We start from the raw sequence: 14,866 nt of genomic DNA, 5'->3' as shown, positions 1-14,866 counted from the left end.
CGAAGCTGGCGCACGCCGGTGCGATTCTGCGCCGAGAACATGGCAGTGACACAAGCCCAGACTGCCATGGAGGTGTCGCGGCCGATCATCTGCCCGAGGATATCCTCGGTCATGTTGCCGAGCAGGATAGACATAACCCGCTGGTCGGTGTACCACCAGAGGGCATAGGCCGGGTTGTCCGCGACGGTGGTGTCGGCGCCGGCTCCGGTGGTGATCGTCTTGGGCAGCGCAGCGCAGCTTCCATCAAGAAAGCCGAGCCAACCGTGGTCGGCGATGTTCGGCACGACCTGGGTCTTCCATAGGAGGAAGTTGGTGCGATCAAGCCGCACCGTGATGGTGTTGGGAACGGAGAGCGGCATGGTGGTGGGGAAAGTTGTCGCCGGGCCAGCCATCATGGATGAAGACGCGGAAGAGCTAGAGCTGGTGGTGGTGGAGACCTGAAGCGCGGAGGAAGACATCGCGCGGAGCAGAGATTGGATCGGGAACGCGTGCTCTGATACCAAGTCAAAAGATGTATTTGCCGTGATCATCCCCGTAGGGGTTTCCTTCATATATATACAACAAACAACGTGAGGCTCAAGGCACAATCACGTGACGGCAGGATAGGAATCATAAACCGATTCCTTACCCAATATACAAGAAATACATTTAAACCAATTCTATCTCTAATAATTTCAAATGATTGTGAGGCATCGGAGAAATTTTGAGTGCATGTTCTTTGCATCATATGTTTGCTCTGTCATTGTTGGAGCATCATATGTTTTCTATGTTATTTTGGTCATTTCCATTGAGTGGTTCAGCTTGAAAGCAAATGTTAAGGGAATTTTATTAGCGTTTTTGCAAGGAAAATGATCCAATCCCCCCGGGGATCCCGACCTTGCAGCCTCCGGACGCGGGTCCATTGGATGGACTCCATCGTGCGGCCCATACTATCCCACCGGCCCCGCAAAAGTGGAGAGAGGAAGAGTCAACCTTATCTGCTTGGGGCCGTCGTCTCCAACCTCTCGTTCACCATCTCCCGTCGCCACGCCCGCACGCCACCTGCTCGCCGGAGAGCTCCGTCGGCCTCGCGCGGGACAGCAAGACGCGGCCAATCCCATGATCCAGTAGCCTCCACCCCCTCCGCTCTCACCTCCTCAGCACCCATCTCCACAAAGCGCCGCCTCCATCCCCCACGGATCGGCGCCGCCGCGAGGTGCGGCCATGGCTGCCGTCGCGCCCCGCACCTCATGGCTGTCGTCGCGCGCCGCCGCGAGGTCCTCCTCTCCCCGTTGCAGTGTGCTCGTCGTCCCTCCGCACGAGTTCGGGCCGCAGCGCCCCACCCACGCGCCGTCGCGCCCCCGCGGCCCATCCACTCCCGTCGCCGCGCTACAGCCATGCTCCGGGCGCCGTGCTACAGCCATGTTCCGGTCGACGACGTTGCTGTGTAGCCCAATTTTGGGATGCTACTAGTGGCTATCACTGGTGCTATCAGCCGAGGGCATCGATGCTACAAGCGGTCGCCGCCGATGCTACTAGCGCCGCCTCCATCTCGCGCTCCTCTGCTTCGTTAGGAGTTTTGCTGCCTTAGGCCTGCGGCGTTGCTACCTGCGGAGGTCGTTTTTGCTATTTAAGTTGTCCGGCATTGCTACCGGCGAAGGGTGGATTTTTGCTACCATAGGCATAGGGCGGTGCTACTAGCAGCTTGTGGCGTTGCTGTCCTGATCGGACGGAGTTGCTGCAACCTCGGACGGCGTTGCTGCCGGCTGCAGGCGATGTCTCCGTTGATGTCTTAGAGGATTTGCGGCATATGAATAAAAAAATTTGCTACAATTTATTTGCGGTTTTGCTACATCTGCGTAATATGTTTGCTACGTGGTCTCCGGCGAGGTCTCCGGCGAGCCCAGCTTTTTATTTTATTTTCTGAACGAACCGTTTTTTGCTTCAATCATTTGCTGCCGGGGGTGGTTTTTTGCTGCCGGAGATGTTTTTCTGTTACATGCAAATCTAACCGTTAAAATGATTGATCCGACGGCTGGGGACCCGGGGGCTGGGGAATCAGATCCCCGGGGAACGCCCAGCAGTTTCCTTTTTGCAATCTAAAAAGTTGCAACCATCCCATTTAGTAGCAAAATTCAACAAGCCAACTATGTGGTATTCATAAGTTAGCTCTTCTATCATATCTTTACCTTTATATCAAGTAAATCGATCTATTGCTTGCTCGAGACACGTTGGACTAAAAATTTAACCCTCTATAGTAGTGAAGCGAAGTAGCACGATACTCCCCGTAGTATAGTGCCACCGCTGCTTCACACCGCACACCGGCAAATACGACCCATCCATGGAGTGTCTTGAGCATGCCGCTCCATCAAAAACTGCAACGGCTACCAATTTACATATACATGTACCGTTAAGAATGAACACGCCGTGTCACAACGCCATTCAGGCGGCGCGACGAAGTGCACATGTTCATCTCGTATCGCTTAATTTCGTGGATGTGGACCATTTTTCCATGTATGTTGCTGTCCGGCTGCGACCTTTTCGTTAAACCGGGCCACACAAAACTAGAAAAAACAGAGCTTCACAAACAATAACCGCAATTTATTGGTCGAATTCCTTACGCACACTTGGCCGGCCAGGAGAAGCAACGATCGTGGTTCGGACATTGAGCGGCGAGGAGTTCCAAAAAAGAAGCACAAATCAAGCCAAAGGTTATACTATGTAAAGTCCACTCATAACTTAGCCTGACCCAAAATTCAAGATCAATAATACTCCATTGTTAGGAGAACCATGATAGATCCTCATATGTTTACTCGTGTGGGAAGAACCATGATTTCGCCTGTATATCATTGTCGCGGAATACATCAGACACAATGGGATGATATGTGTTATTCCTCAGATCGTACATACCACAACTAGTTTTCCCAGAGCAACACTTTTTTGGACCATAGATTGCACGGTCAAGAAAATATATACGGTTTCCACACAGATAATCATCGTGGTTAGGAGATACTGGGATGGCCTTGGAGCACGTTTGACTCAGAAACAAAACTTGATCACCGATGCTCGATAACTGTGCCCATCGTGACATCTGCAGATCCGCTTCAAACATCTCGAACGCCGGGGTATCATCATCATAATAGCTGCCCCAGCCATACTTCCATTTGATCATCAGCAACTTGCCACCACATGAAACCACGAGGAATCGCCTCACACCGTAGCACGAGGGGTCACTGCCCTTGATCGCTAGCTTCCCGGGGGACAGCAGTACTGGTTTGTTCTCTTCAGCCCCACGGCCGTCACTGACCTCATGTGCGAAAAGGTCTCCTCCTTCGGTGATGGCATATATGTTTCCATCGAGGAAGGCTATGTCACTGGTAGAAAAACAGGCTTCCGGTGAGCCCCATAAGTCGCGAAGGCATAGGAACCGCGACTAATGGGACCTTTAGTCGCGGTTCGGGAGGCGAACCGCGACCAAAGGCCTGGGCCCAGGGCGCTCGGTGGCCAGCCGGTGCACGTGGGGGGCTTTAGTCGCGGTTTGGCTAGGCCAACCGCGACTAAAGGTGCCCGAGGGCCTTTAGTCGCGGTTGGCCAGGCCAACCGGGACTAAAGCCCCTCCCCTATATATACCCATCCAGCAGCCAACACTTAGCCATTTGGAGCCATTCTCTTCACAAACTTCACAAGTGGGTGTTAGGTTTGCTTTTGGTTCCTCTTATGCACATAAGGTGTTTGATGAAATCCCAAGAGCATGAAACAAACATGATATGAAGTGTTGGAGCCACACTTAAGCTTTCTCATTTATTTTTTCCTCCTCGATCGCGGTTAGCAACTTGAATCTTTGATGTGTCGTTGATAAAATATGCATGTGTGTGTAGTTCATTGTTTAATTTATATTGTTTGTAGCTAGTTAGTTTAACAAATGCATGATGGTTAATTATATATTTTATATTATAATAATGCAGATGAATCGACAATGGATGTACGGTAACCGACTCTCCGGCGAATTCAGTACGGGTTTGAAAGATTTCCTCGTAGTGGCTAATGCGAACAAGCAGGGGGGTTTTGTTATCTGTCCATGTGTTAACTGTAAGAATCAGAAGGGTTACTCTTCCTCAAGAGATGTTCACATGCACCTGCTTCGGCACGGTTTCATGCCAAGCTATAATTGTTGGACCAAGCATGGAGAAAGAGGGGTTATAATGGAAGAAGATGAAGAAGGGGATGATTTCATCGATGAAAGCTATCTTGCTCATTTCGGTGATACTTTCATGGAGGATGCTGAAGGTGAAGGGGAAGGTGAAGAAGAGGCACGTGATGATCCCGTTGATGATCTTGGTCGGACCATTGCTGATGCACGGAGACGCTGCGAAACTGAAAAAGAGAGGGAGAATTTGGATCGCATGTTAGAGGATCACAGGAAGGCGATGTACCCCGGATGCGATGATGGTCTGAAAAAGCTAGGCTGCACACTGGATTTGCTGAAATGGAAGACACAGGCAGGTGTAGCTGACTCGGCATTTGAAAACTTGCTGAAAATGTTGAAGAATATGTTTCCAAAGAATAACGAGTTGCCCGCCAGTACGTACGAAGCAAAGAAGGTTGTCTGCCCTCTAGGTTTAGAGGTTCTGAAGATACATGCATGCATCAACGACTGCATCCTCTACCGCGGTGAATACGAGAATTTGAATGAATGCCCGGTATGCACTGCATTGCGTTATAAGATCAGAGGCGATGACCCTGGTGACGATGTTGAGGGCCAGAAACCCAGGAAGAGGGTTCCCGCCAAGGTGATGTGGTATGCTCCTATAATACCACGGTTGAAATGTCTGTTCAGGAACAAAGAGCATGCCAAGTTGTTGCGATGGCACAAAGAGGACCGTAAGTCGGACGGGGAGTTGAGACACCCCGCAGATGGAACGCAATGGAGAAAGATCGACAGAGAGTTCAAAGATTTTGCAGCTGACGCAAGGAACATAAGATTTGGTCTAAGTACGGATGGCATGAATTCTGTTGGCGAGCAGAGCTCCAGCCATAGTACCTGGCCCGTGACTCTATGCATCTACAACCTTCCTCCTTGGTTGTGCATGAAGCGGAAGTTCATTATGATGCCAGTGCTCATCCAAGGTCCGAAGCAACCCGGCAACGACATCGATGTGTACCTAAGGCCATTAGTTGATGAACTTTTACAGCTGTGGGGCAGACCTGGTGTCCGTGTGTGGGATGAGCACAAAGAAGAGGAATTTGACCTACGAGCATTGCTGTTCGTAACCATCAACGATTGGCCTGCTCTTAGTAACCTTTCGGGACTGTCAAATAAGGGATACAATGCATGCACGCACTGCTTACATGAGACTGAAAGTGTATATTTGCCAAATTGTAAGAAGAACGTGTACCTTGGGCATCATCGATTTCTTCCGAAAGGTCATCCAGTAAGAAAGAAAGGCAAGCATTACAACGGCAAGGCAGATCACCGGCCGAAGCCTGCGGAACACACTGGTGCTGAGGTATTTGATATGGTCAAGGATTTGAAAGTCATCTTTGGAAAGGGTCCTGGCGGACAATCAGTTCCGAAGGGAGCTGACGGGCACGTAGCCATGTGGAAGAAGAAATCTATATTCTGGGAGCTAGAATATTGGAAAGTCCTAGAAGTCCGCTCTGCAATCGACGTGATGCACGTTACGAAGAATATTTGCGTGAACATCCTAAGCTTCTTGGGCGTGTATGGGAAGTCAAATGATACAAAGGAAGCACGGCAGGACCAGCAAAGTTTGAAAGACCCTGATGACCGGCATCCGGAACGGTTTCAAGGTCGTGCCAGCTACGCTCTGACCAAAGAAGAGAAGGTCATCTTTTTGAATGCCCGAGCAAGATGAAGGTCCCGTCAGATTCTCGTCCAATATAAAGGGAATAATAAACATGGCGGAGAAAAAGTTCCAAAACCTGAAGTCTCACGACCGCCACGTGATTATGACGCAATTGCTTCCGATTGCTTTGAGGGGCTCTGCCGGAAAATGTTCGAGTAGCCATTGTGAAGCTATGTGCATTCCTCAATGCAATCTCTCATAAGGTAATCAATCCAGAAGTTCTACCACGGTTACAGAACGATGTGATCCAATGTCTTGTCAGTTTCGAGTTGGTGTTCCCGCCATCCTTCTTCAATATTATGACGCACCTCCTGGTTCACCTAGTCGATGAGATTTCCATTCTCGGTCCTGTATTTCTACACAATATGTTCCCCTTCGAGAGGTTCATGGGAGTATTAAAGAAATATGTTCGTAACCGTGCTAGGCCGAGAAGGAAGCATCGCCAAGGGCTATGGAAATGAGGAGGTAATTGAGTTTTGTGTTGACTTTGTTCCTGACCTTAAGCCGATTGGTCTTCCTCAATCGCGGCACGAGGGGAGACTAAGTGGAAAAGGCACGATCGGAAGGAAATCAACGATATGTATGGACGGCCATTCTCTGACTGAAGCACACCACACAGTTCTGACCAATTCCAGCTTGGTGGCTCCGTACTTTGAGAAACACAAGAATATTTTACGCTCGGACAACCCTGGAAAGCCTGAATCCTGGATTAGGAAGGCCCACATGGAGACTTTCGGCAGTTGGTTGAGAAAACATTTAATGCATGACAATAAGGTTGTAGATCAGCTGTACATGTTGGCCAAGACACCATCTTCGACTATAACGACTTTCCAAGGGTACGAGATAAATGGAAATACATTTTACACGATCGCCCAAGATAAAAAGAGCACCAACCAAAACAGTGGTGTCCGCTTTGATGCAGCAACCGAGAATGGGCAAAAGGTCACATATTATGGTTACATAGAGGAGATATGGGAACTTGACTATGGACCCTCCTTTAGGGTCCCTTTGTTCCGGTGCAAATGGTTCAAGCTAACATGAGGTGGGGTAAAGGTGGACCAGCAATACGGAATGACAATGGTGGATTTCAACAATCTTGGTTACCTTGACGAACCATTCGTCCTAGCGAAAGATGTCGCTCAGGTTTTCTATGTGAAGGACATGAGTAGCAAACCGAGGAAACGGAAAGATAAGAAAACGATCAGTACATCATGCGATGATCCAAAGCGCCACATTGTTCTTTCAGGAAAAAGAAACATCGTGGGAGTGGAGGACAAGACAGACATGTCAGAAGATTATAATATGTTTGCTGAAATTCTGCCCTTCAAAGTGAACACCGACCCAAGCATTAAGTTAAATGATGAGGATGCTCCATGGATACGGCACAATCGTAAGCAAGCAGGGACGACACAAGGGAAGAAATGATGTGTAATAATTTATTGTACCAAACTTTGTTGAATGAATCATGTGAATTATATTACCCGTGATGTGTTTGGTGTCCATTTCGAATGATTCAATTGACTCGAGATAGCACTGATGATACATGAAATTTGGAGTGACTAAGTCATACTCCTGCATACATGAAATTTGGAGTGACTAAGTCATACTCCTGCATACAGGAAATTTGGAGTGACTAAGTCATACTCCGCATACATGAAATTTGGAGTGATTTAGTCATACTCCTGCCTAGGCGTATAATATGCATACTCGTAGTCTTCATAGCCGCCGCCGTTGTACCGGTAGTCGTCGCCTTCTAAGTTGCCGGCTGTTGCCGCTGCGTCGTCGTCGCTGCCGTCGTCGCTGTCGTCGCGGCGCTCGTGGCTCGAATCGAGGGTAGCGCAGCGGGGATATCGCCGGCCGTGATGTAGTCCATGACGCTCGCAGAGTCCGGCCGTACCACCATAGCCGACGGCCGGCCTCGTGGAAGTTTCCGTGAGGCGCACCGTCCTCCTCATACTCGGCGAGCGCCCTCTCACGCCGATTGATGAAGAAGGCGTCCCAAGTATGCTGGTTATCGGGATGCCGCCGGGGATTCATCCGCTGCTCCGGCGTGAGGTCGAGGTAGTAGTGGTTCGTGATGGCCGCCCGGCGCTAGCACTCGAGGACGGGAGGGACCGGCACGCCGGCGCTTAGGCTCCGGCCCGGCAGGACGCGGTAGCCCGGAGGGCAAGGGTAGTTCGAGGCGCAAAGCTCCTCCACCTGCTGGTAGGTTAGAGTGGGTACGGTGGAAGCCATGAGAGAGTGATGAGAGATTGTAGAGATGTGATAATGCTGGCCAAGCCGGGCTACCTATATGTAGTGACAAATGGCGGGAAAAATGGGAGCGGGAAGACAGGAGGCGGGAAGAAAGTAGCGGGAAGAAAGAGGCGGGAAGAAAGTGGCGGGAAGAAAGTGGCGGGAAGGAAGTGGCGGGAAGAAAGAATTTTTTGATATATTATTTTTCTGATTTTTTTGATATATTATTTGTATTTTTAAGAATTTGAATTGAATTAGTTTTATTTTTTTGATTTTTTTGATATATTATTTGTATTTTTAAGATTTAGAAATGAATTAGTTTTATTTTCCTGAATTTTTTCATACATTATTTGTATTTTTAACATTTAGAAATGAATTAGTTTTAATTTTCTAAATTTTTTGATATAATATTTGTATTTTTTAGATTTTGAATTGAATTAGTTTTATTTTTCTGAATTTATTGATATATTATATGTATTTTTCAGATTTTGAAATGAATTAGTTTTATTTTTCTTTACTTTTTGATATATTATTTGTAATTTGTAAAAGAAAAGTAATTTGAAAAAGAAAAGTAATTTGAAAAAGAAAAGTAATTTGAAAAAGAAAAGTAATTTGAAAAAGAAAAGTAATTTGAAAAAATACCTTTAGTCGCGGTTGGCCCCGCCACCCGCGACTAAAGGGTATTTTTCCGCGGGAAACTAAAACCCGGAAAAAATATCATTTAGTCGCGGTTGGTGTGGCCAACCGCGACTAAAGGGTACCCTTTAGTCGCGGGTCGCCTCCCCAACCGCGACTAAAGGGGGGTTATTATAAATACGCGCGCGGCTAGTTCCTCTTCTTCTCCGCGCGAACGACGACTCGATTCAGCGAAGCCCTGCCGCCCGCCGATCGACCGCGCCGCCGTCGCCCCGTTCCTCACGCCGCCGTCGCCGTCGCTCCTCACGCCGCCGTCGCCGCGCCCGAGCCGCCGAACGCGCGCCGCCCCGTTCTTCGACCGCGCCGCCGTACGTCTCGCTGTCCCCGACGCCAACAACCGCGCCGCTCGCCGCCGTTCCCCGCGCAGAGAGTCGCGCTGTGCTTGCCGGCGCCACCGCGCGCCCCCACTCGCAGCGCCGCCGCTTGCCCGCCGAAGACGACCGCCGCCGCCGCCCACCGTATACCGCGCGCTGCGGGAGAGAGAGAGAGAGAGGGCGCGGGGAGCGCCAGTACACGGCCGGCGCCCCTGCCTCTCTCGTTTTTTTTTGTTTTTTTTTTGTTTTTTTAACTTAACTAAAAATTTGTATACTAACAAAATTTTGACTTAACAAAATTTAACAAATATATATGTAATATATAGTATAATGTATATAATTTTGTACTCCCTCGAAATTTTGACATAACAAAAATTTACTTAACAAAAATGTGTTAGGTTAACAAAAATTTACACATGTAATAGTATAATGTAACTAAAATTTTACTTAACAAAATTTAGACTTAATGTAACTAAAATTTTACTTAACAAAATTTAGACTTAATGATCAAAATTTTACTTAACAAAATTTAGACTTAATGATCAAAATTTTAACTTAAGAAAAATTTTACTTAACAAAATTTAGACTTAATGATCAAAATTTTAACTTAACAAAATTTAGACTTAATGATCAAAATTTTAACTTAAGAAAAATTTTACTTAACAAAATTTAGACTTAATGATCAAAATTTTAACTTAACAAATTTTTATTTGGGATCGAGAGGGGGCGGCGAGGGTTATGTGTCCTCGGCACCGCCACCGCCCTCTCGGTCACCGCCACACCGGTCTCTCGGTCACGCGGTCACTGCGTCCCCCTTTCGCCACTGCCACCGGTCTCTTGGTCACGCGGTCACTGCGTCTCCCCTTTCGCCACCACCACCGTTCTCTCGGTCACGCGATCACTGCGTCCCCCCTCTCGCCTCCCTCGTCGCCCTCTCTCTTTATATGTAGAAGAGATATGATAATGCTGGCATATACACAATTAATTTGTTTTGACTACATGTTTTCAGGACTGACATATGGCGGACGATAGAGCTGACCCGACTCTGGACAACTATGATCCGGACGCTGAAGACCATATGTTCGGCATCATAAAAGGCGATATTCTATATGTGCCGACCGGACAAGAAGAAGATGATATCTCTTCTTATCTGAACCTGGACGGTGAAGATGAAGGGCGCCGTCAGCAGGATGATGCCGAAGAAACGTCGATAAACGACGATCTTGAATTGGAAGTAGCAACCACCTCCGGCGCCGAGGTATATATGTACATTGAGCCTCTGGTGATACAAACTAACTGATTTGAATAAATATGTGTGTACTAACGCGCGCGACTCTCTTTCTTATTTTAGCCCTCGGCCGGATCGTCGAAAAAATCGAGTACGTCGTCAAAGCGTGGCGCAACCAAGACAATGAAACCAAACGAAACATGCACCATCGAGGTTGTCGAGGAAGCAACCGGCAGGCCGCTGGAGCCCAGCAAGAACGCCACCAAGTTTATCAGCCAATGCGGAGCCGTTGTTAGAGACAACGTCTCGATCACCGTCCAGGAGTGGAATGAGCCAAAGAAGGCACGTCTTGGTTTCACTTTTGTCGGTAAGAGAACAAAAAAAGATTGCTTCAACAAGCTTATGGAACATTTCGTTCTACCTCCGGAATACCGCAAATACGATGAGACGGGTAACAAGATTAGGGAAAACAAGGAGAGGTGCAAGCTAGTCAAACAGTTAGCTCTTTCTAAGATGTCCAACGCATTCCGGAAATACAACCAAAATCTAGCCCATGACTTTGTCAAGCAGGGCAAGACTCCGGATTTCAAAGGACAATATGAGAAACTGCAACATGATTGGCCAGAATTTGTGAATCAAAAGAAATCGGAGCAGTTCCTTGAAATGTCGAAAAAAAATAAGAAGAATGCGGCCAAGAAGGAGTACAATCATATTATGGGGCCAGGAGGGTATCGCTTTTGGCAGCCTAGGTGGGAGAAGATGGAGAACGAGCTGAGGACGCGAGGAATCCGTCCAGGTACGGAGGGATGGGACCCAAGGGCCAAAAGCTGGTGGTACGGGCATGGGGGATCGCTGAACCCGGAGACAGGGGAGTGTGTTTATCAGGGCAAAATAATTAAACCCACCCAAAAGCTTATTGAGGCAATGAGGGATGCTCAAGAGGGGAGGATCAAGTTCAACAGAGAGAACGACGCCCTGACAAAAGCCCTCGGGAATCCTGAACACGGAGGACGTGTACGAGGCATGGGGCCCATTTCGTGGAAAGTAGGGTTCCCCCAGAACGATGACCCGTACGGTTACAGAAGCCGTAAGAGAAAGATGGATCGGGATGCAGATGTTGTGGCGAAGTTGGTAACGGAAATGGATGTGATGAAGAAAACCGTGAGTGTACTAGTAGCCGAAAGAGATGCAGCTCGGGCGCAGCATGAAGATCATCCAATGGATCTCGGAAGCCAGCAGCGGAGAAGAAGCAGCGTGGCTTCCACGGAGGCCTCACCGGCTGGTGCACCGACGATCGAAATTACTGCACCGGAGCCTCTGGTGGTCGAAATTACTGCACCGGAGCCTCCTCGCTACCCCGTGGACGATATAAAGGAGATGACAGCATGTCATCTGTATTATCCTATCGGGAACATGTCCATGAAGGTAGCCATCGGCGATGCTTTACCACTGGAGCACTCCACCACAACAACCCCATTCAAGATGGCTATGCTCGTGTCACGGTGGATGAGATAGTCCAAGGGTTTGAGGACCTGGACATTGACATTGCTACACCTGAAGGGGTGAAAAGACTTGGAGATGTCAAGCGCCAGTTCATTCTATGGCAGAAGAAATTTATCAAGTTTCCAGGCGAGGCGCCAACAAGTCCACCCCCTACGGTGGTGGTGGTGGCGGTGGCGGTGGCGGTGGCGGTGGCGGTGGCGGTGGCGGTGACGGTGGCGGTGGCGGTGGTGGTGGTGGTGCTTCACCTACACCTCCTTCACGTCAGCTGACGCCGCCCCCCAATTCACCTCCGGCGGGTAGCGACGCCGCCCCCGCCTCCTCGTCCGGCGGGTGATCGAGACACCGCCCCAATCCACCTCCGGCGAAGAAGCAGAAGCAGTCCTGGGTTATTAACCCGGACCCTTATGTACCTAGAACCACAAAGATACCAGAGCCATCACTGAAGCCTCTCATCCCGAGGCCTTGGGAACTTAGTGTCGAGGAAAATGCAGCGGCCGTGGCTGCTCAGCATGAGAAATGGAAGGAGGAGTGCAAGAAGAAAAGAGAGGGCGAGCCCAAGCCAGTATTTTCTGACAAGCAAAAGCAGTGGGCTAAGTCATTTTTGAACACACCGTCCCAAGCCGCGAAGCATCTGCCTGACGACTATTTACGTGAACTTCGTAGGCAAGCACTCGCGTTCAAGAGGAACCAAGAGTTGGCGGAGAAGAAAGCCTTGGAGGAGGCCGAGACAAAATTAGAAAGGGGGAAAGAAGTTGCCCAGCTCGGGGAACAAAGTAAACAATCGATCGCCCCGCTCATAGTGCAAGCCGCCGGTCCGGATGCCCCCGATATCATAGCAGCTGCGGCAGCACATGGATTGACTGTAACGAGTGCCAGAGAACAAGCGGCCGACTTAGGTATCACTCTTCGTGCACTGTTAGGCCTTGATGAGGCGCCAATGAAGGACGTAGTATTTACATATGTGAAGAATGGCCCTCTCGTCGAGCCTGCGCAGGAAGAGGATCTACCTCGACAAATGAAAGGTCTGCTAAATTGGTACAAGGGTTACATAAAACTTAAAAACGCCAAAGACTATATTTATGCGGAAGTTAGATATGAGCATCACTTCAAACATTACTATGTACAAATTCATCGGAGTGAATTGTTCCAGCTGTTCAATCTGCGCGATCTCGACAAATCTATCATCAGTTGCTACGTTCTGTAAGTGATTTATTAATTTGGCTAGCTACGCATGATGTTGTGGCCATTTGATCCTGCTCAGTGATTCGTGCACTTTTAACATCCGTTAGCCATGTTCCGTTACTCACCTACAAAGCAAAACCATCAGCCTTGTACTATCGACAAAGCACAGTACTCCATCAGTTCTCATCTTTTGTGTGCCGAGACCATGGAAGTTTATTTCTTTTTGAAACGGAGAGACCATGGAAGTTTATAACTGTTGCTTATACTACTTGTTAGGGCGGGACCATTTCCATGAGTACTTCTCTCCCTCCGCGGCGTGCAGAATAATTGTACAGAGTACTTATTACTTAAGAAATAAAACGCGGAAATCACTTGAACAAACCCGAAGGATAGTGTGCCCCATAGATTTTAGAATCATCATCACATAAAAAAAGGACAAAAAGATTGTCGTCATACATTGAGCACTGGACCAGGAAAGTAATCTGCATAATTCAAATAGGAAGAAGAACATCCACCCTGAAGAAATGGAGATGCAAACATTTATTTCCTCATAGAATCGGGTCTACCATTGACCACAATCTCCAAAATGGTCACGAACACAATCCCGACCACATTCCAAATGTTCAAAACTTTTTCGAGAATACCCAAATCATCAAAACTCGTAAACTGAAGACCACAAAATAATCACTAATCTTACTTAATAGAACGGCTTTCGCGGGCAGTAGACAAAGTGAGATGGAGCATAGCTAATCTTTGTCTGCAACAAATTAGATAAAATTCAGAGAAAAATCTAGCTTACCAATTGCTCACAAAGCAAAGCTAGAACGGCTCAGATGGTTTGATGCAGTAGGACTTGGCATATCACTATAGCAATAAGAAATGGATCTGTGGACAGAGTGGGATTTCAGTTCACAATGGTTGCACTGCAAGCTGCAAATTGTGGGAGATATTACAACAACAAAATTGGGGAAAAGAAAACGTTGGCTCAATTTGATCAGCATCAGGCCAGAAGAACCGCGACTAAAGGTCCTCCGCCCTGGCGCTCGCCTGCGGCCCACGTGGATGGTAAGGAACCGCGACTAAAGGGGGGGGCCTTTAATCGCGCTACTTTGGTCGCGGTTGCGCAACCGCGACTAATGGCAGTTGCGAACCGCGACCAAAGCCCCTTTTTCCACCAGTGTGTCTTCGTAACCGGCGGCGGCTTGTGAGCTCGACGACCACGAGGACGAACCGGGCCGGCAGCACGCGACCTGTGGGTCGCGATTTGTAGGCATGGCGCTTAAGACTCTGGCGACGACAAGATTGCCGGGGCACACGATGAATTTCGTCACGCAGTATAACCCAGCGTCAGGGTGCCGCAGGTTGTCCGTGCCTGGCAGCGGAAAGGTGGCTCCGGAGAGAGGGTTCTCCAGGAAGAGGCCGACCTCCGTGTGGTTGCTCGACGCAAACCCGATCATTAGCAGCCAATCCTCGGAGGAACGCCAGCAGAACGCGTGTTTGCTGATGGAGCGCAGGCGGTGCACCTCACCGTCTGGGATGGTCTGGGCTTGGCTGGTGTCGGTGTTGATGGTCCACGGGAGCACGGGAGGCAGCAACGGCGCTTGCTGCTGTGAGGCGTGGCGCCAATGGCGGCAGACGCAGCCAAAGCGGACGCGGTCGGCGAGGGAGCAAAACCGGCCTAGGACGAGGCCAGCGAGCTCCGGTGGGAGATCTGACCACAAGGACGACCACGAGCTGGATTCCGGTGGCGGCGGCATCACGGGAACGCTGGTTTTGCTTGGCCTGCCGCCCATGATCAGATGATCGATTCAATGATGGAACCTAAACTCCCTACGTAATTGCACCTCTGTATGTATCATGGT

At 49.0% G+C, this 14,866-nt stretch overlaps 1 protein-coding gene across 1 annotated transcript; it reads right to left on the bottom strand.

Moving 5' to 3' along the window:
- Positions 1–2,788: 2,788 nt before the first annotated feature.
- Positions 2,789–14,761, bottom strand: LOC139831764 (uncharacterized). The gene is made up of 2 exons (XM_071821092.1): positions 14,236–14,761; positions 2,789–3,345 (listed from the first exon to the last, which is right to left on the bottom strand). The coding sequence occupies exons 1-2, from the start codon at positions 14,759–14,761 to the stop codon at positions 2,789–2,791; spliced, it is 1,083 nt and encodes a 360-aa protein (XP_071677193.1).
- Between the last annotated feature and the right edge of the window lie 105 nt (positions 14,762–14,866).

The sequence above is a fragment of the Lolium perenne genome, chromosome 5 (genome assembly GCF_019359855.2).
Source record: "Lolium perenne isolate Kyuss_39 chromosome 5, Kyuss_2.0, whole genome shotgun sequence".
In the NCBI taxonomy this organism is placed as follows: Eukaryota; Viridiplantae; Streptophyta; class Magnoliopsida; order Poales; family Poaceae; genus Lolium; species Lolium perenne.
The sequence above is the reverse complement of the archived record's forward strand: the minus strand, read 5'-3'. Positions and strand labels throughout refer to the sequence as shown.

Coding starts and splice junctions, on each gene's coding strand:
- LOC139831764 (XM_071821092.1), bottom strand. CDS start 14,761: ATGCCGCCGCCACCGGAATCCAGCTCGTGGTCGTCCTTGTGGTCAGAT. Junction 3,346..14,235: donor GGTCGCGTGCTGCCGGCCCG/GTTCGTCCTCGT, acceptor CCAGTGACATAG/CCTTCCTCGATGGAAACATA.